The 22,482-nt window shown below is 35.8% G+C and overlaps 1 protein-coding gene across 1 annotated transcript; it reads right to left on the reverse strand.

Annotated features, from left to right (window-relative positions):
- Positions 1-7,131: 7,131 nt before the first annotated feature.
- THAP1 (THAP domain containing 1) lies at positions 7,132-22,185 on the reverse strand. The gene is made up of 3 exons (XM_051975620.1): positions 21,879-22,185; positions 12,243-12,438; positions 7,132-11,900 (listed from the first exon to the last, which is right to left on the reverse strand). Exons 1-3 carry the CDS (start codon positions 21,947-21,949, stop codon positions 11,526-11,528), a joined length of 642 nt encoding a protein of 213 aa, XP_051831580.1. The 5' UTR covers positions 21,950-22,185; the 3' UTR covers positions 7,132-11,525.
- Positions 22,186-22,482: the final 297 nt, after the last annotated feature.

Below are 22,482 nucleotides of genomic sequence, written 5' to 3' on the forward strand. Positions count from 1 at the left end.
TTAAATAAGATGAAAGTTTTCTATTCTTTTGCAATAAACTTATTTTTAAATAATATTTTACTTTTTCCAAATACATGCAAAGATAATTTTCAACATTAACCTTTGCAAAAACGTGTTCCAAATTTTTCTCCTTTCCTTCTCCCTTTCTCTCCCAAGACAGCAAGCAATTCACTATTGGCTAAACATGTGCAATTCTTCTAAACATATTTCTATATTCATCATGCTGTGCAAGAAAAATCAGATAAAAAAAGGAAAAAAAAGCATACAAACAACAACAACAAAGTAAAAATACTATGCTTTGATTTACATTCAGTCTCTATAGTTTTCTCTCTGTATGTGAATGGCACTTTCCACCACAAGTTTATTTGAATTCACCCACTCGTTCTTTCAGATTAGATTATATTCTATTTTTGGTCTATTTTTCCATAGCCCTTCATTACATGTAAATTTCATTGCATCATGATCTTAAAAGGATGCATTTACTGTTTTTTGCCTTTCTGCATTTGATTGTGAGGTTTCTATGCTCTAATACATGGTCAATTTTTGTGTAAGTGCCATATACCTCTGTGAAAAAGGTATATTCTTTTCTACATCCATTCAATTTTTTTCAAAGGTCTACATACCTAACTTTTCTACAAATTCTTTTCACCACCTAAACTCTTTTCTTATTTATTTTGGGGTTAGATTTATTTAGTTCTGATAGAGAGAGGTTGAAATCCCCCACTAGAATAATTTTGCTGTCTAGTTCTTCTTGCAATTCACTTAACTTCTCCCCTAAGAATTTGGATGCTATACTACTTGGTGTATATATGTTTAGCATTGATGTTACTTTTATTATCTAGGCTATCCTTTAGCAAGATGAAGTTTCCTTCCCTATCTCTTTTAATTAAATCTATTTTTGCTTTTTCTTTGTCTGAAATTAGAATGCTTTTTTTTTACTTCAGCTGAAGCATAATATATTCTCCTCTAACCTTTTATCTTTATTTTGTATGCATTTTTCTGCTTCAAAAGTGTTTCTTGTAAACAACATATTGTAAGATTCTGGCTTTTAATCCATTTTGCTATCTACTTCTGTCTTATAGGAGAGTGCATCCCATTCACATTCACAGTTAAGATTACTAACTTCATTTTCCACCATCCTACTTTTCCCAAATTATACTTTTCTCTCTCCTTTTGCCCTTTCCCTTCTCAACAGTTTTTGAACTTTCTTCTTAACTTTTTGAACTCCCATAGGCATTTAGCCATTATTGTTCTCTTCTGGGTTTGTGTTCTGATCTTCTCTTTCTCTATAGTAGTTCCCGATGATCAGGGTTCTTTTTGCTTTTCTGCTCTCATCCTTTTACCATCAACCCTTCTCAAGGTGCTTCTGACCACCATCTCTCTCAATCTGCCCTCTCTTTTTTCAGCCTCCTCCTTCTTATACTTTTTCCCTTCTACTTCTGTCCTCTCTTCTATCAGCCTTCCCTTTACCCTCCAACTTCCCTATAAGGTAAGACAAACTTCTATATCAAACTAAGTATGTATGTGTGATATTCTCTCTTTCAAACAATGCTCATTCCCCCTTTCTTCTTTCCCTCTACTCTAATAAATATTTTGTGCCTTTTCATGTGACATAATTTACCCCATTTTACTTTCTCTTTCCTCTTCTCCCAGTACAATCCTTTTTCCACCCCATTTTTTTTTTTAATATCATCACATTAAAGTTAACTTAAACTTATACTCTAAGTATATCCCTTCTAATTGCCACAAAGATACAGTTTTCAAGAGTTACAAGTATCATCTTCCCATGTAAGGATATAAACATTTTAACCTTTAAAAAATAAAGTCTTTTTCCCCCTGATTACTTTGTTATGCTTTTCTTGAGTTTTGTATTTGAAGATCACATTGTCTATTGAGCTCTGATCTTTTTATAAGAAATGATTGAGAATTCTTTATTTTATTGAATGTCCATCTTTTCCCCTGAAAGATAATGTTTAATTTTGCTGGATAGTAGATTCTCTGTTGTAGTCCAAGCTTTCTGATTTTCAGGTAATACAATAATTCTTTAATTGTTTCTCCTGGATCTATTTTCCAGGTCAGTTGTTTTTCCAATGAAGTATTTTACATTTTCCTCCATTTTTGGCCAATTGTATTTTTAAAGGAGCTGTTTTGGTCAATGGATTTTTCCCCCATTTCACCAATTCTATTTTTAAGAAGTTTTTTTTTTTCCCCATTTTACCATATTTATTTTTTACAAGTTATTTTCTTCAATATATTTTTTCCTTTTGCCAAATTTATTTTTTAAGAAGTTTTTTCTTCTGTCAATTTCTGTGCTTCCTTTTCCAAACTGTTAGCTTCCCCCTCAAAACTTTCATAGTTCTGATGTATTTCTTTCCCCCATTTTTATTCTATTTCTCTTTGGGAGATACACACACACACACACACACACACACACACACACACACACACATTGTATAGTCCATCTTTTGGATTCTTTCCAAGAGAACTTTTTGAACTCTTGTAGGCCTTTTGCCATTATTGTTCTCTTCGGGGTTTGTGTTCTGATCTTCCCTGTTCTGTAGTAGTTCCCTATGGTCAGGGTTCTTTTTGCTTTTCTGCACATTTTTAAAAGGAGTTATTCCTAGGGCATTTGGGAGATTATCTCAAGCATCTTTTGCAGGGATTTAGGGACCTCTCACTGACTGCATTGGGGCTAGAGGTGCTACAGGCTTTCCCTCTGCATTGGATTGATCTGGCCAAGTCCCACATGTTATGCTTGGATTTAGGGTCTCACAATTTGCTTTCTGTGGTTGCCTTGGAGGTCTCACAGCTGGCCAGCTGATCCACTGGCCCTCTGAACTAGGACACAATAGTCAGTGCTATGGTACTTTGGCTAAGATCCTTCTGCTAAAATTCCCCATATTGGGTTTCCTTATATCACACTACACTAGACTATGTCCTCCCCTGTCCAATTGAGACAGACTTTTTCTAAAGCCTTTCCAAAATATTTTAAGCTGGAAAATAATTATATATTGAATGTTTGTGAGTTCTATTACTCAAAATCTGTTCAAAGGCTTGTTCTAACATTAATTTTGAGGGAATCTGGAGAAAGCTCAGGCAAAGTCCTGTCTACTCTCCACCATCTTGGCTCTGCTCTTTGCAATAAATTTATGACCACTGGGTCTATCACCTAATGCTTTCCTGCCTTTTCTTGACAAGGGGAACCCAGAAACTTTAAAATTCCTTGAAGGACAAATTCTCTTTGAATCCTGGCCTCTGTAAAAGATCCTGAGAAATGGTACCACCCCCATAGATAACACTCACTATTGATTAAGCTTCCCATGGAATTAAAGATCAAGTCTAAAAAGACTCATTCAATTCTATTCAATTCCAGCTCAAACTCCACTCACCAACCCCCATCAGATGCAAGCCTCAGCGTGTAGCCAAGGCTTTCATTATAAAAAGAGCCAATTTTAAACCCAGAGGACCTAATATGCCATTCCTGGCATAGCAGCAATCTCTGTCCACTGAAATGATATTCTCTTTCAGCATTACCCCCTCTTTATCCTCACCTATTTCCCTACCAAGACTTTATACCTCTCTGTTGGGATTTCTCTACTAGAAACTTTACTTCTCTGTCAGACCTTGCCACTAAGGAATTCAGGTTTTCTATTCGTGCACAGCAAAGGCTGACTTCCCATTGCCAATAATAAACCTCTTTTTATCAGTCTGTTTTTTTGGGTTCATAAAGTCCTTTATGAAGGACCTCTGCACTGCCAGAAGGGGGTTCCCACAACTCCCTACCATGTACCAAATCCCAAAGGGTATTTAAGGGAGCCAAACCTCTTCATTTGGTTCCCTGAATCCTGAACCTGCCATTAATTTCATCATTTAATTCCCTGACCACCAGGAACCCTAATCTCATCATTTTGGTTCCCTGAATCTAATCTCATCATTCTCAATAACTTCAAATCTCACCTGTTTTGCACCCTTTTTGGACTGGATTCCATTAGGATTGTCCAACCCAATATATTCATCAGGCACTGTGCTAAGCACTAGGGTTAAAAAAAAAAAAAGGCAAGAGAGTGTTCTCAGAAAGCTCCCAGTCTAATGGTAGGAAATTATATGCAAACAATTATGTACAAACAAAATTCATGCAGGACAAATTTTTTAAAATAACAAAGGAAAAACATTAGACTTCAGTTAGGGTATCATCCAATCTTTTTAATCTGCTAATTTTCTTAAGGCCCAGTTGAAGCCTCCTTTGTTGTGTACTTCCAAAGCAGAAGAATTTTAACCCCCAGAGCCCAGCTCTCTGGAACAAAGAACAGGAAGTAGAAAGTCAATGCTCTTTTCTTTCCAGCTTCTTTCTTGTTATAGATTAGGTCCCCATGTAAGAAGCCACACTAGGGCTAAAAGAATCCAAATCAACATCTAAATTTGCATCTCTGTAAATTAGACCATACATAAGACTGGTTTTATAGCCCAATAGCCATAGAACAACTTCTATGTTCAAGGGCTCAGGATTTCTCAGGTGTTTTAAGTTTTTTTGCCAGCTCTCCTAAATAAGCAGGTGCACCCTAGGTAAAAAAAAAGCAACTTATTTCCAGGAAACAGTTGACTCTGCTTGTGGTTCAGTTAATCTCTGACCTTTTCATATGCAGACAACACTACTCAACTACATCTCTCCAAAATCCATCCCAGACCCGCTTAACCAATTTTCCTCTTCCTGTTCAGAATACAAATCTTGGTATCACCCTTGATTTGTCACATTCATTCTAAATGTTGTCAAATCGTACCCCTTCCACCTTTATACCTTACTCGGAGCATTTTCACTGGCTGTTCTCTCTAAATGGAATACCCATAACTGAAATCAAATCTGCTTTAATTCCTTGGCTAATTCAAGCTGAGGTCCTACTATTAACCAGAAATCTTTTCTAATTCTTCTTAATCTTAGGGCCTTTCCTCAAGACTATCCCACCATTTATTCTGTGTACGTGTATCCTTTATACCTAGTTGTTTCCCTGATGTCTTTCTCACAAAAAAAAAAAAAAAAAGTAGCAATAGGTTTTGTTTTGCTTTTCCTTTGAGCTTAGAACAGTAAATGATACATAGTAAGTGCTTGTTGAAAGCGAGATTTGATGAAAAGGTTAAGTGATTTACAAAGTGTCACAGAGCAAGTAAGAATCAAAGGCAGGGCTTGAACCACCAATCTGACAAAGTAGCAGTGACATGATTGAGTTGTGGTAAGGATACAGAAGTTTAGGAAGATGAAGCATTAGCAGAGATGAAAGCATGGGATGTTATAAAATTGTTAATATAATTGTCAATATGACAGTAATAGTGATGAGGTCTTGGGCCATTGGCAAAGAAAGCCTGAAACACTGATAATGATGCGGGAAAGCTTCCTTTCTAGATTCCCACCCTCTCCTAGTTAATAATGTAAATTGCCCTTTAACTCACAAATCCTGGTCTCTTTGAATTCCAATAGAAGATCTGACCTGTTCCCAGCCCCACCCGGATATGAGCCAACTTTGGGGCTACACCCGAAAGCCCCTCGAGCTAAGTCTCCTATTATAAAAAGGCCCCGCTGGGAACCCCTCTTTGCAGATTCCAAACATGGCTGCCATGTGAGGACCCTCTGTCCACTGGACCCTCTGTCCAGTGCCCTCCTTATCTCTACCTTCGCCTATACTTTAACTTTGCTTATCTAATAATAAACCTCTTTTATCAATCTAGCTCTCTGGGCCAACAAATGCTTTTATTGGGAACTCGTGCCGCTACTAGACCCCTTTGTGCCGAATCTGTACCCCAAACCTGCCACTAGACCTTAAACCCTAATTTCATTTAGGTACCCCAAAGCTAAACCTCGACAAAACTATCATTAGAAAATATGTAACAAAATATATTAAAATGCAATTTTCATTCTCTTGGAAAAAAACAAGATATGCATAGAAGTTAATGCAAAATGTACACAAAATAATTTATGGTATTAGAACACTAACGTGAGGAAATCTAGAAAGGCTTCGTGTAGGTGGCCATACATGAGTTGAACTTAGAAAAGAGGTAGGAATTCCAAGAAGTAAAGGTAAGGAGGAAACACATTCCAGTAATCGGTGGTTAGCTAGCACAAAGTCACAGAAAGGAAACAAAAATATTTTGCACAGAGAATAGAAAGTAGAATAGGTATTTAGAAGAGAGTACATGAAGAGTGAATGAGATCAATTTGGTTGAAGCCAGACAATAAATGAAATTGAATGCTTTCGGAAGCATTTCTATTTTATCCTAGAAGAAAAGCCACAGAGGTTTCTTAAGCAGAACTCATTTGTACTTTAATAACTTCTAGTTATTAGATTTAGGCAGACTATTTTAGAGCTAGCGGAAGTGACTACTAATCTGTGATAGGGGTCAATGAGACCTGAAAAAATATCTCCCTATAAATAGTGAAATAGGGAGTAATCTGCAAATCACATATGTCAGGAAGGTTAGAAAAATTCTGTAGCCAATAAGGCTATTAAGAGCAAGATCTTCTTCTGGGTCCTCTCTTTTCCTCTATGCTATTTGTGAACTGTTGTCAACCTAGTCCTACAAAATTTAACATCTCTCCATCCTCCCTCTTTGTATGTGGGAGAGATATTCTTGCCAGTCATTTCCCTGCCCATAAACAGCAGACCCATCCTTCAACTTCTAATATACATCCCCCTCTCCTAAGAAAACATGGAATTCTTTTTTTACAGTTGCACTCTGGCAAAAAAAACAAACAAACAAAAAAAAAAAAAACACAAACACATAGTTCCAGCTTGTCCTTTCCTCTTATAGTAACAAATTCTAGTTGCCACAGGGAAATTGTTGGTATCAGGATTTATCAAGCCTTGTTTTAGAGTTTGAAGGAAATTTAGAAGTCTGTAACCTCCCCTGGGACCTGGTTCCTCATTTGTAATAAATTTAGCAGTTTAATGACTGACTTAAACTTACACAGATAGTTGGTGACAGAGCTACCAATTGAATTCAGATTTCCTGATGCATTTATAATTATTTCCTATCATGAAGTTTCTTTAGAGCGCACTTTGGAATGTTTTCTGTTCTAAAAATAAAGTACTATTAGAGAGGAATGGTATGCCATTAATTATATGAAGTAAATGACTAGTTGAATGCTTGTAGCCAAACATTTTAAAACTTTTTTATTAAAATATTTAATTTGCTATTAAAGTAGTTTTGAGCATAAGCAAGTATTTCATTTGGTGAAATTTTGTTCTTGAAAACAATGTAAGTATCAAGTCTGAAATTTGTCAGCAACAATCTATTTTATCACCTAAAACACTTTTATTCATTGAATACCACTAATCCTGACACAACTCTAACAGTGTTTATTAATTATGAAACCTTGGCTTAAGAACTAAGACAAGAAGTATAAAATTTCAAGACAGTAGAATTAATAAAATTAAGATTGTCAGCAGGTGGTTATAACTTTAAAAATATTTATAAGATTCCTTCACATGAAAAAAATCTTTTCAATTAAATCCCACACATCTTAGAAAAGGACATTTATTACTTAAGTGCAACTATTTTTGCTTTTTGTATAGTCCATCTTCACTTCTTAAACCATTGTGCAAGTTCTTTGGCATATTTATTGTCACATGAACATTTTAAAATATTTAAACATAGCACTATACATAATACTGACCTGGAATAATATGGTTAAACCAAAAGCAGGACTCTTCAAGGTCTGTTTATTTTTACAAGGCCTCTAGAAAAAGCTGGATGGGCAGCAATGCAGGTACATATCTGTCTGTGGGTCTTGCCTTTATAGATGCTAATGTTATCTATTGGTGACATCTTTCATTTAAAAATTCTGGAATGCCTTATTTATTTTTAAGTAAATCACTTTTTAATGTGATTTATGTTAAAATGAGAATGATGGCAAAGTAAATTTTCGGGAGCTTGAGGAATTGCTGTTTTTAAAATATAATAAATATTCCCAGAATTTGAGCAAATCTCAATCTAGCTTCACCATCACTGCATGACACCACAGGGGAAGGAATCACACATTTGTCTTGTTAAAGGTTTTTTTTTTTTTTTTTTTTTTTTTAACAAAATATAAACAAAACTATTTCCTTCTTTTTTTCGAATAAAAGGAATTGGCCAATCAGCTGACAATTTGTAAACATCATGCTTCCCTATTGTAAGGAGAAAGGGAGCTAATTTTTAGTACATATAACATGAATTCAGTAAGTAAACAGCTAAAATACTTTTTCTAAATTGGATTACAGTAAAACCTCCTTGATTTGGACTAATCTGGAAGATGTTTATTTGAGCTATGCGTTAAAATATAAAAGACTCTATCAGCAAATGTTATATAAGATTATAAAGGGCAAATTTAACTCAAATGAACTGTTAAGAATTTTATTAAATTGCTTACCTGTAAACGATAGTGATACTTACAAATCAATTATATATTCAATGAAACAGATCTAGTAGGTCATTTCTAAGATAAAGGACCCACAGAACATAATAGAAATAGTGCGTACTTAAAAATTTTAACACATTTCTTGAGTCTGAGTCTTCCATCTAGTCCAGTTGGAAGAGTAGTATCCATTGACAAGTTGATCCATTTATTAAGCAATACGAGAACTTTCACTCATTCTTGATCTGGCCCTGCACAGTCTGGTAACCCCAGTCTCTCCCAATACTGGCACTGGACTTACTGTGGAAACCTGATTGACTTTAGCCTTACTGCTGTTTTTAACTCTCAGAGTCAAATGATCCCCCTGAATCAGTCTCCTCTACTAGAAGGGATTACAAGGATATACTACTACCATGAGTGACTGCATCTGTTTTTAAGATATTTTGCAATTCATATTGGTCTCCTCAAATTGTCCAAATTAATGAAGTTTTACTGTATGGTGCTTTTACAAAAACTTTTTCTGACTGATTTTTCAGTCCTATTCTTCTTTGACATCAACATAACAAAGTTTATATCAGCAATTTGCATTTTAATAGCTATCTCAAATCAGAAACAATCAGATGAACTCCAAATTCATCCTATAAATCAAAGATCAACCAGGGTTCCATGAACTTGTTTGGCTAGAAAATGTTTTTATAACTGTATGTCAACATAATTGGTTTCTTCTGTGATCCTTTGTATTTTATTTCATACATTTAGAAACATTATTCTGAGGAGCCAATAGGCTTCACCAGACTACCAAAGGAGTCCATTACACATAAAAAAGAAAGGGGGTAGGGAGTAGGGGATGGAAAATTAAGAATTCCTGCAATAAAACACTAATAGATTTTAAAGATAAATAAATGTTAATAGTTCAGTTCTCTTTCAATTGGAACTTATATCTGGTAAGGCAAGAGAGTTAAAAATGTCATGTCAGTATGGTTTTTATCTCTCTATTAAATTGAATCCTTAGTCCTAATTTAAAGTGAAGTTTGAGAGAAAATACTGACTGAAAACAGTGATAGATTTTTGCATAGACACAATCTCAAGTTGATGATGTAAAGAAATTAAGAGTAAATCATTTACCATCCAAATTCTTTAACAAGTATGGAGGGGAAACACATGAAACAAATTAATGCTTAGCAATGGTTTTTACTTAATAGCCTAAGGTCCAAGCATTGCTAGAGATAGTTTCCTAATTTCAATTCAAAAGTAATAATAACTACCAGAAAAGAATGAATGTCGTTTAAACAATTAATTTTTAACACTTCTAATTTTTTGATGATTCATTAGAAAAATTAAACCATCATGAATCCAAGTCCAAAAGACTAGACCTGTTTAAGTCATTTAGAACTTCTAATTTCCATATTTTAACTGGGCAGTATAACAAAGTGCATAGAGTTGGTCTAGCTGTGTGATTCTGGATTAAATCATTTAACTTCTCAGTATTCTAGGCAATTAAAACTTTAAGTTATAGGCAAAATGCCAAAGTGCATGGGTAGTTTCTTCAACTTCCAAATTCCCTATACTAATGAAGTAACAGCTCTAACCCCTATCCAGTCCAGCTCTAGCTCTAATAGCAAGATAAAATGCTAGAAAGTATCACTACAATATACCTGTTAAGGAGATGGGTAGTCCTGGAAAAGGACAGTAAAGCTGAAGAAGGACTCTCAAATTTTTTACTGCATAACATCTCTTAAATGCTTAAACATATACAAATCTTTCCCAAATAAAAGGTAAGTTCCTTGAGAATAGGGATTTCATTTTTGTTTTTAAATCACCAGCACAATGCTAGGCACACAGGAGGTACTTAATAAACACTTGCTGATGGTCTGGCTGCCCAGGAATGCAGCTCCACTTTATTTCATGAAATGACCCTTGTCTTATTTCACCAGTCTTCTTTATGGACAAATCTAAGTCAAATTTTAGTTCTTAAAAGTTCTACTAAGAATCTAATAACATTTAATTAAAAAAAGTGAATGAAGATTATCAGATTACCTTTTAATCTATTTCCCCTCATTTTTAGAAGACTCAACATGAAGAATTTAGCACTTATACCAAGAAAATTAAGTGCTAGATAAAAAAGTGGGCTATTATAATTCTACTTTTTTACAATAAAGTAGGGAATTTGAAAAACTTTTTTTCCTGTTTGAAAGGAACTTAAGGGAATTTTAAATTACAGTCTATAAAGATGAACTACTTCCTGAAACATGATATTACTGATTAGCACTATTAACACATTATAAAAATCAGCCTAAAAAAGGATGAGGAGAAATGATCTAAGATTATGCTATGGATCTAGTTACCATTTTTACCCCTTCCTTGCCAAAAAATTTTAAGTTTCCTAAAAGGTTGGTTTTTTCCCTTACAGAAATGTGTTATAACAGGAATGGGGTAAAGGAATGGAGAAATAGAATCCTTAAAAAAATTCATTTTATGGTAAAGAGAGTTAGAATATTATCAATCTTGAAAAATTCTTGAATCATTAAAATGAAAAAAAATTATGCAAAAGTATGCAGAGAATGGAAAACAAAATTAACTGTCAAATTCGACATTTTAATATTTTTCTTCCCAGAGACAATTAAACCTTTTATACAAAAACAGCCTGGCAACTGATGCAGAATGATGAATAAACTCTCTAATTTTAAAATATGGTCAATTTATGCTGGCAAGGTATGTTCCATGATTTGACCCATACTTTTTCTATATAAATCATCACTAATTCTTTCAACCAACATATTGCAATAATTTTTCATTTTAGACACATAATTTTTGCTGCATGAATTTTTTTCTCTTCAGATTTTACACTATTTCTATAAATATTGAAAATAGAAAAAACCAAATCCTCTATCTTAAAACAGGTATTAAAACTTATGTCAACTCTGAGGTTAGTCTGTAAATTTTAAAATTTGTCAAATTGTAAAAAAACTAAAATTACTATGGACAAAAAAATTTACATTTTAACATTACATATCAATTTTATTGTTTTAAAGTCCTGAAGTGCTTTTACATAAGGAACTAAAAATAGTTAACTTTTCAAATGAATCTCCTGTTCTTCTGATGAGGCCTTATAATCCTGACCCATCAATGTGTATGGATGTTTTCATGCCGGAACTTCTACTATTTCATAGTAGTCATTGGGCAGAATTACATAGCCCCTTCCAGACAATGCATCCTTTTCTTTCTGAAACTGAACAACCTCCTTAAGCTTTTCAAGCTGCCGCTCTTGTCTTCTGCATCGCTGCTGTGCAGTCTTGAGCTTCTTTCTAAGTTTTTCCACTTGTTCTTCAAGCTGCTGAATCCTTTTCCTTTGATGCACTGTATCTTCTACAGTATAATTGTGGTCACAGAAAACTGCAAGGTTATTAGGGGTGTGAAGAGGTGGCATCAATAATCCAAGAGCAGCATCAACTTGGGAAACTGGAGGCGTTAGAGGAGGGGGCGGGAGCTGTTCTTGTTGCTCCAGAAGGTCCTCATTCTAAAACAATAAGGCAAAGTAATTCAGTCATTCAAAATAAAAGTGACTGCAATAACTAGTATGAATCGCCTAAATACCATTATCTGAAGCACAACTAAGACTTTTCTCTTGAAGGAATTGAAGTTTTTAAAATTTTAAGCTTGTTTTTATTATGTAAAGTAGAGTATAAAATTAAAGATTCTTGGACAATCATTGAAGAAGGAAAAGATATTGAAGTATAGCATCACATTTGTTTAGGTATATAATCTCTGGAGTAAGAAAAAAATGGAATAAGGAACTAAGCATAAAACCATTTAAAATTAATAAATACTTTTTTTTTTAAACTTTAAAAGTCATTATTACCTTGTCATGTGGTTCCGTAAAACAAAATATCGTGGGTACAGCATTCTCCTTCAGTAGCTTATTGTTACACTCTCTCTTAAAGCAGTCAGGAGTAAAGTGTTCTGAACAAATACTGCTGTATTTGCTGGGTTTAAAGTTTTTTCTTCTGACTGCAGCTTCCCATTTTTTACAAAGATCAGGTCGTGTAAGAGGAAACCTACAAAAGAATAATTCAGTTCTGTAATCTTATTCTTCCTGTTAAGGTTTTTTTTTTAAAGGAATTATGAAAATTATCTTTTAAATTTTAAAAGCTCCAAGATTTCATCATTGATACTTCCTATCCAACATTTCATGCAGTTGAAAATGAGGTAATCTAATATGCATTTAGTTAGGCCAGCCCTTGGACATATATAAAGTTTATTTTTGAATGCCATAACTAGTTTAGTTTATGGTCCACTGGGAAAGTCTTCAAGAACCAGGAATCAGTCACCTCCAAGCTAAGAGAAAGTCAATAGGAATAGGGTTTCAGAGAGGAAGAAAATAACAAAGCCAAGGTAGATAGCCTAAATGCATTTCTCTACATTGCCTTTTAAAAGCTTGGTTTTATTTTTTAAAAGGTTCACAAAAAAAAGACTCTCCCCCACCAAAACACAACTTACATAAGAACTAAAATGCATTTGAATAAGTAATAATTAAATTTAATTCCAGAAGAATGTAATTATCTTTCAGAAGACATAAAGGGGGGAGAATTTGAAGTAAAGTATCTTCAGAGAAAAAGAATTATTATTTAACAATCTCCTTTTCCCAAAGATTAAAAAAGTCCCAACTCAGAAGCTAAACATTCTCCAAAGAACTAAACATGTGGAATTATTAGTGATAGTAAAAAAATAAAAAAAGACAACCGAAGCAGCAGGAAATCATTAGCAGTTTCATTTATCAAAATTATGGTGAAAAATTAGTTTTTATGCAATAACATAATGTAAAACATTCAGTTTGATAAAAACTATAAACTCAGAAAAAGCACTGAAAACAAAAAAAAATTTTAAAGCATATGTTTTAGGGATATCATTGATTGTACTTAACTTGGTAATTAGATGCATAACAGCTAGCTATTATTGGCAATGTAGCAAACAATTTTCTAGCTCAGTTATATTGCACCCAGGACAATGAACAATAGGAGCCAAGAAAAAAAAAAGTTATATTATTCTCAAATTATAAAATTTTTCAATACTCATATTCCATATTGCTCTCTAAAGACTTATAGAACATAAGCTCAAGAATGGACAGAACTAAAAAATTTATATTTGTGCTCTTAGAGTAGTTTTTTAAATTTTTTAAAAAGTAGTTTCTTAACAAGTTTCTGTATAAGGATTTTCTCTAGCCAACTTTTAATCATGGCTAGTTATCACTTAAACAGGAAAATAGTAGGAATCATCTAATGGAAAGTAAAGATAAATCTTATGGGACTAAACATACAATGATTGCCTGTGTATTACAAATGCCTTTGACTATCCCAAATCTATATAAACAAATAAGAAAAAACAAACAAACAAAAAAAAACTTCTTGGAGTAGAGTGGGATCTTAAAGGCTATGTGATCTAACACCTCATTTTTAAAGATGATGAAACTGAATCAAGAACTAGTGATTTGCTCAAAATCACATAGTAAGGCATGACTAGAACCAATCTAAAGCTCTTTCCATGATCATAAATTTCTAAAAACTGGAAAAGAAATTATTTTGCCACCTAATTCATTCCTAATCCACAAGAAGAGAATAAAGGCCTTTCAGAATCATTCTGACTACTACTGTTCCTACAACAGGAAGAGTAGCAGAACCAGAAAAACATAACTCCTTTGGCTGATAAACTCTGTTCTCCTGAACTCCTTTCCTTCCATGTCTTGGCCAACCTGCCAGCAGGACTCCTAGGAAAGTAGATTTAAGTTTTCCTATTTTTCTGAGGCCTATCCAAATTTGGTTTCTACTTCCCCAAACTGAAACTCATTCTTGAAAAGTAGAAAGTTTAAAAGCTCCTTTGAAAATGAATATGAAATGGTTGAAGGTTTCTTTACTCTTGGCTTAATTGATCTAATTTTCAAATTTAAAATTCTGGGTGATTTTTTCCTCCACAAATACCTAAAAATCTGTGTTTATGTAAAGGACCAATCTGCTTTAAAAATTTGTGCTGGAAAAAAAAAAAGAAATTTGTGCTGGTATTAAAGGGCATGAAACATTTTGGACACTGATGTCAAAATGTTATCCCTAAAGGCCGAGATTAGATTTTATTCAACTGGTAATTTGTTGACAATTTACTATGTCTAGATTAAAAATAAAACATCTAGTAACAAATCAATTTACTCATCTGTAAAAAGAAGGGGACTGGATTTAAGAGGCATTTTGACATAGTGGATAAACAGCTAGACCTAGTGTTTAAAAAAAAAACAAAACACCAAAATAACCTGTGTCTGACATTAACTACATCATCATGGATAAGTTAATATGTTTCTCAATTTCCAAGTGTATGTAATACCTGGAACATTTCCTTTATAGGATTGTGGTAAAGCTTAAATGAGATAATGCTCATGAGCATTTACAAATGTTTTATTTGCTATGTAAATATATGCTTTAGACAAGAAGATCTTAGATTACAAACTGAATATATCTTGGAGTTCATCTAGTCCAACCCTTTCATCTTAAGGGAAAGATTGAAGGTCAGAGAGATAAATGATACAAGTAGAGCTGAGCCAAAATCTGAATTCAGGATTTCTGCCAAATCCAACATTATTATTTTTTTAATTTTTAAAACTTTTTATTTTCAAAACATATGCACGGATAATTTTACAACATTGATCCTTGCATAGTCTTGTGTTTCAGATATTCTTCTCCTTCCCCCACCCCCTACCCTAGATGGCAAGCTATCCAATATATGTTAAATATGTTAAAATATATCCAACATTATTTCTACCACATAATAACCTTTAAGGTTTCTTCAAACTGTCAAGTTTCATAATTTTATGGCCTTTCCTAAAAAGAAAAAAGAAAAAAAGGAATGAAATGAATCTTGGAGATCATACTTATTTTACTGATGAAGTCACTGAGGCCCAGAGATTGTATGCTAAATTACCAATAGTGAGAAGATTAAACTTCCGGACTTCTGTGCCACGGTCATGGATTAGCCTCATTAAAGTTTCCCTTTAGGATATGAGTGGTATCATATGTGTATTTGCTCATAATTAACATATCTCAACAAAGATTGACACTTGCCAATATGGTAGAAACAGCCCTGAATATGGAGTCAGAAGAAACTTAGTCATTCTATCTGCCCCCTATAGGATTCTGGACAAATTCTTTTCCCTTGCTGAGCCTCAGTTGTCTTGTGTGCAACACAAATGGGAAAGCTGAACAGACCAAAAGCTCTGAGTTAGCAAGCTAACAACTGGTCTCTGTCTGATGCTTCAAAATCTCCTCAATGCTGTTAGTTATCTCAATCTCTCATGTGGAATATACAGTACAGGTAATAAACAGCAAATCTATTTTACAGAAAACAAACATAAAAAAGTATTTGCTCACAGTCCTACAGCCAGCAAGTATCAGTCTTTCTGCCTCCATTACTGACATCATTGACAACATATCATTCAGTAGGACACTGAAGTCAGTTGGGACCTGATTCAAATCCCAACTGGGATGTCACTACTGTGAGCCTAAATTTTATTTATTTATTTTTTGAACTTTTAAAAAATATATACATATATTTTTAATAGCTTTTCATTTTTCAAAATACATGTAAAGATAGTTTTCAACATTCACTTTTGCAAAATCTTGTGTTCCAAATTTTTCTCCCTCCCTCCCTCCATTCTCTCCCATAGACAGCAAGCAATTCAATATAAGTTAAACATATGCAATTCTTCTAAACATATTTCCATATTTGTTATGCTGTGCAAAAAAGTTCAGATCAAAAGATCTGAATCTTCTTTGAATCTGATCTGAATCTGAAAAAGAAAAAAAAACCCACAAACAAGCCACAAAAACAACAACAAAAAGTGTAAATACAATGTTTTGATCCACATTCAGTCTCTATAGTTCTCTCTCTGGATGTGGATGGCTCTTTCCATTACAAGTCTAATGGAATTGCTTTGAATCACTCCATTGTTGAAAAGAGCCAAGTCCATCACAGTTACTCATCATACAATCTTATTGTTGCTGTGAACAATGTACTCTTGGTTCTACTCAATTCATTCAGCATCAGTTCATGCAAGTTTTTCCATGAGCCTAGATTTTAATACCTATCTCAGTGGAATGTTGGGGCTAAGTGGGATCATGAAAAGTACTTTGTAAAATTTAAATTACTATTTTATATAAGGATTAGCTAGGCTGTCCAACTAGTGCTAGAATTAAGAATCAAGACCTTGAGTACAAATCCTATCTCAGAGACTTATAGACGTATGATTCTGGGCAAGTCCCTTGTTTCCTGCCTCAGTGTCCTCATCTTTAAAATGGATACTATGCCCCACATACCGTAATCCCAGCTGCCAGGGAGGTTCAGGATTTGCTGGGGAAGAGAGGGTGTCTGGAGCTGGGGAATTCAAGATATTCCAGGCTACAATAGTGTGATGTGGAGGAGAAGGGAAAACAAAGAGAGGGATGGAAGGTACACATTGCCCTAAGAAGAGCAAACCATTCAGTTGGAAATAGAACAGATCAAAACTTCTGTGCTGATCAGTGTGGAACTTGCATTTCCAGCTTGGATGAAATGGAAAGATTCATATCCAGTCTTTAAAAATAAATGGATGGATAAATAAAATTGGGATAATAGCAGCTACTTCCCAGGATTGTGACGAAGATCAAATGTGAAATATAGAAAAAGGGCTTTGGGGGCAGCTAGGTGGCACATTGGATAGACCACTACCTCTGAAGTCAGGAGAACCTGAGTTCAAAGGTGATCCCAGACACTTAACACTTCCTATCTGTGTGATCCTGGGCAAGTCACTTAACCCCAATTGCCTCAGGGGGAAAAAAAAGAAAGAAGAAAAAGATAAAGGGCTTTGCTGACCTTGAGATGTATAAATATTATTTGCATCTTCATGCCAAACTAGCTATGTAATTCACTACAAAATGTTTTGATCTCTGTCTTAATAACTTTTATAATAACTTAATAACTTACTTTTAGATATCACATAACCAAAAGAAAAGCATAATATGCTGTACCCATATCATAAAAGAAAAACCCTTAAAACATAAAATTTGTCAAAGTCCCTGAAATTCTGGTAATGCTTGTTTTCCTCTCTTCATAGAGGTAACTATTAGTAAAGCTTTAGCAAATATATTCTATTTTGTTATCTATTTCAAATTTCCTTCATTCTTGATAGTCAAGGAAAATTATGTTCTTTTCCCTACATGAAGCCTCTAAAAACAAGCTCCAATACCTTTAATTAACCTTTGCATTTAAACTTCTACAGAAGTGTAGATATTATACAATGACTTACTGTTTTACAGTGTTCTACTATTGTTTCACAAGTAACAATTCTTTCTAACTAGATCTGAAAACCTCTAAAAGCCTACACTTCTGTATTCTTCATAGTGCTGAAAATCTACATAGTATTGTACACACACATATATAGATACCATCAGTGCATGTTGGTTGGTTGATTTCATCTTTTGAACCTTCTTACTAATTGGAGTGTACATGTATTTGTACCCAGTCTGTGTCAATCATAAATTCTGCATATTAGTGAATCTAGACAGTTAAAAGTTTACTTAGGTAGAGCTACCTTCATGTGATCATGAAAACACTGATTTCTGGACAGTAGCCAAAACACATACTTGAAGGAGAAAATATAATGGGTAGGACCCTTTTTGAAATTCTTGTATAGATACTGTTCTTTTAAAGTTAATTATAAAACAAGGGATTTGGACTGGATGATTTCTCAGGTTTCTTCCAATTTTAAATCTTATAATTCTTTTAGAATTCTCAGTTTATTTTTTAACAGCAAAATGAAATACTTCACTAATTTTTTAAATTTTTCCTCCAATTCTTTGTTTGTTTGTTTTGGTTTTGTTTTGTTTTTAGTGGGGCAATTGGGATTAAGTGACTTGTCTAGGGACACACAGCTAGGAAGTGTTAAGTGTCTCGGGCTGGACTTGGGTCCTTCCGACTCCAGGCCCCATGCTCTATCTACTGAACCATCTAGCTGCCCCTTCCCTTTTCCCAGTTTTAAAATATTTTTATTTAAAGTTTTAAGCTCCAAATTCTATCCTCCCTTTCTTCCCACTACCCTCCCTGAGAGGATAAACAATCAGGTATAGGTTATACATGCACAATTATGTAAAATATTTATATTTTGTACAAGACAACTCGAATAAAAGAAAAAAATGAAAGAAAGTGAAAAATAGCACTCTTCAATCTACATTCAGACAACATCAGTTCTTTCTCTAGAGGTAGATAGTATGCTTTATCATTAGTCTTCTAAGATTGTCTTGAATCATTGTATTGCTGAGAATAGCTAAGTCATTCAAGACCATAATGACAAATGTTGGGACACCAACAACTAATATCACATTGTTGGTGGAATTGTGAACAACCGTTCTGGAGAGCAATTTGGAACTATGCTCAAAAGGTTATCAAACTGTACCCTTTGATCCAGCAGTATTTCTACTGGACATGTATCCCAAAGAGATATTAAAGGAGGGAAAGGGACCCATATGTGCAAAAAATGTTTGTGGCAACCCTTTTCATAGTGGCAAAAAACTAGAAATTGAGTGGATGCCCATCAGGTGGAGAATGGCTAAATAAGTTATGGTATATGAATGTTATGGAATATTATTGTTCTACATGAAATAATCAGCAAGATAACTTCAGAGAGGCCTGGAGAGACTTATATGAACTGCTGCTAAGTGAAATGATCAGAACCAGGAGATCATTGTACATGGCAAGAGCAAGATTATAGGATGATCAATTCTGATGAATCTGACTCTACAACGATGAGCTGATTGATGCCAGTTTCAATGATCTTGTGATGGAGCGCCATCTACACCCCCCAGAGAGAGGACTATGGGAACTGAATGTGGATCACAACATAACATTCTCACTCTTTTTGTTGCTGTTTACTTGCATTTTGTTTTCTTACTTTTTTTTTGTTTATTCATTTTCTTTCCTATTTGATCTGATTTTTCTTGTGCAGCAAGAGAACTGTATAAATATGTTTACACATAATAGATTTAACATATATTTTAACATGTATAACATATTGTATTACTTGCTATCTAGAAGAGGGGGTGGGGGGAAATTTGGACACAAGGTTTTACAAGGGTCAATAGTAAAAAATTATCCTCGCATATGTTTTGAAAATGAAAAGCTTCAATTAAAAAAATAAAAATTAAAAAATAATTTATTGAACAAATCAAATTCAGTTAGCTGATACAGTAAATATAAAATCTAAAAAATAATTTTAACCATTAGTGAAAATGCCTTTCAAAGAAGCAAACTTTCTCATTTAGAAAGAACTTTTTAATCTGTTTTGTGAACTTAAAATTACTTTGATAATGGCATTTTACTCTCATTGATTTCCTTTATAATCTTATGTATTTAAAAATATTATTCCAAAAAGAGGAATTTTGGTTTTTACCAGATTGTCATCACACACACACACAAACACACAGACACACAGTTCAGAGTTAAGAAGACTCATGGGCAAAACACTGTCAGCCTATGTGCCTCTGGCTTGCTGAGTGATATTTAGGAATCCCTGGCAGACTGCTTACATTCCCTTCACCCCACCCCATGCTATTCCCTTAATAACAACAGTTGAATTTTATATAGTACTTAAGGTTTGTAAAGAAAATACATGACCTCATTTGAACCTCTCACATCAGATCTTGCCTATTTTGTGGAGGGCACCACCATGCTTCCACTCATCCTCTACTCAAATCAGTTGCCAAATCTTGTCCTATATACCTCCTCATCTCTCATGTCAGTCTGTCTATTCACAGTATCTAGTCTAGGGACATATCACCTATAAATTAGTCTCCTGGCCTCAAATCTCTAACCATTCTAGGCCCTGAGCTCTTGTCAACTCATGGTTCTGCCAGAATCAAATATAAACTCCTCTAACTTTTAAAACCTTTTACAATCCCACCCCAATCTACCTACCTACCTTTCTAGCCTTATAAAACATCACTTCCATTGCCACACTCTGAATCACCTAAACTGGCTTTGTTACTTACTGTTCCTTACATATGACAATCTGCTTTCTCCTAGAACTTGTGCACTGGCTCATTCCTGGAATGCCCTTCTTCATCTTCACTCCTGGAATTCCTTGTTTCCTTTAAAACACAGCTCAACCAGGTCACATGAAGCCTTTCTAGACCCTGGAAGCTGCTAGTGCCTATTCCACTTCCAGATCATTTTGTATGTATTTACAGATGCACATGTTGACTTCCCAGTAGAATGGAACCTCTTTGAGAGGGAAGGCTGTTTTATCTTTGTGTATCTCCACAGCCTCAGGAACAGAGATTTTTAAATATACATTTGTTGATGGGGGATGGATGAGAAATTAACAGCTAAACAAGGCCATGTTTATAAGAACACCATGATTCCCAGAAAGTGACATACCTATAGCTTTAGAGCCAAGGGGGAGACACTCAACCAAAATCACTGCCTCCCAATCAATCATAATCAGCGAGGTGAATGCCCACTAGTCTTTCCAAAGAACTCCAGTGGCTCACCCCCTAGGCTGCATCACTGACATCATATAAAGCAAATGACATGCAGTATTGTATAGCCTATGTGCCTGGCACATTGTGAGCATCTGATAAATGCCTGCCTGCCTTACCAGCCAGCTACTCAGTCTACTAACAACAGTAACAGCTAGGATTTATATGGTACTTTGAAGGTTTGCAAATCGCTTTACAAACACGTTATTGACCTTGTCCTGTAACATTAGGCAAGTGCTATCAATACCCTCATTTTACAAAGAAACTAAGGCAGACAGAGGATATAAATGACTTCCCCAGGATCACAAAGCTAAGGAAGTGCTGAGGCTGGATTTGAACTCGGGTTTCCTTGACTACACTGTGCTACCCAGCAGGAATTCCAGCCGTTTCTGGAATCTCCAGGCCCCAGCCTCATCTCTGCTGCCGACTTCCGGTCATGGTCCGACTTCGGACTCCTTTAGATGGGGAGCACCTGCTATCACTGCAGGCATGAGGAAGCCTGGGAGGCCCAGCCGAATTCTAAGAGATGAGGCGGAACTTCTCCATCCCACTAGGGGTGACTTCGGCCACTAAAGCCTCCTGACTTGGAGGCCATGCCCTGCTCCGCTCTTTGGGGGTATGGCCTCGAACACAAGGAATGGTCACTTGGAGTTTAGATAGCACCAACCCTTCAGGTTATACAGGTGCTCTGGCCCTAAGGCCAGAGTCTAGAGAAAGCATCTTCGAGGACCTAGATCTCGCATCGCGCCTCCTGAAGCCACGCTGGCCCCGCCCCGCCCCTTCGGTGGACCCGCCCCCTCATTAACGCACGCGCTTGCCCGGCAGCCGCCGCCGCGCGCCCGCCAGGACACGCGCCCGGCTCCGCCCCCCTGCCTGACCCTCCGCGCACCCCCTAGCCCCCGGTGGGACTAACACTGATCCCGTTCCCGTGCCGCGCTCCGGAAACTCACTTGTGAAAGGAAACGGGTTTATCCTTGTCGTAGCGGTTCCTGCAGCCATAGGCGGAGCAGGACTGCACCATCCTTCCGGCTTGGGGCCGTAGGGGCGGGCAGGAGCAGCTGCTGCCGCCACCACCGCACACCTGACTTAGACACTTCGTTCCCCTCTTTAGCGCTGACAGAGCGGAGCGGAGAAGGTCCGGCTCACTCTAGGGCGCTTTTAGTGCGCCTGTATTGTTTGCATTAGCAGGACCACAGCCATCGCCCGTCTGCTCCCATCTCCAAGATGGCGGAGGCAGCTTCAGCCTCACCTCTCGCGAGGAGCTGAGGGAGACGGCTCTGATTGGCTTGTCGCCCAGAGGTAACGTTCACTCGAATGCGGACAGCAGGCGGAGTCTCGACACCTTCGCGCAGAGCTGATTCGATACGCGCTGTCCCCCCCCTTAGGAGGCCGAGGAGAAATGGGGTGGAGCCTTTGGAGTTGGCGGGATGGGGCGGAGTCTGCGAAGTTCGCTGCAGCGAAGCCTGTGTTTATTGCGAGAAGGCCGGGTTGTAGATTGGCTTGAGGAAAGGGGCCGTCGTGGGAGGGGGTTAGAAAAATCACGAGGAGAGGGCG

The sequence above is a fragment of the Antechinus flavipes genome, chromosome 2, assembly GCF_016432865.1.
Source record: "Antechinus flavipes isolate AdamAnt ecotype Samford, QLD, Australia chromosome 2, AdamAnt_v2, whole genome shotgun sequence".
Lineage (NCBI taxonomy): Eukaryota > Metazoa > Chordata > Mammalia > Dasyuromorphia > Dasyuridae > Antechinus > Antechinus flavipes.

Excerpts from the sequence above, each read along its gene's own strand:
- THAP1 (XM_051975620.1), bottom strand. The coding sequence starts at position 21,949 with ATGGTGCAGTCCTGCTCCGCCTATGGCTGCAGGAACCGCTACGACAAG. Across the intron at positions 12,439-21,878 it reads AAACCCGTTTCCTTTCACAA|GTTTCCTCTTACACGACCTG; the intron begins GTGAGTTTCCGG and ends ATTCTTTTGTAG. Across the intron at positions 11,901-12,242 it reads TTACGGAACCACATGACAAG|AATGAGGACCTTCTGGAGCA; the intron begins GTAATAATGACT and ends TTATTGTTTTAG.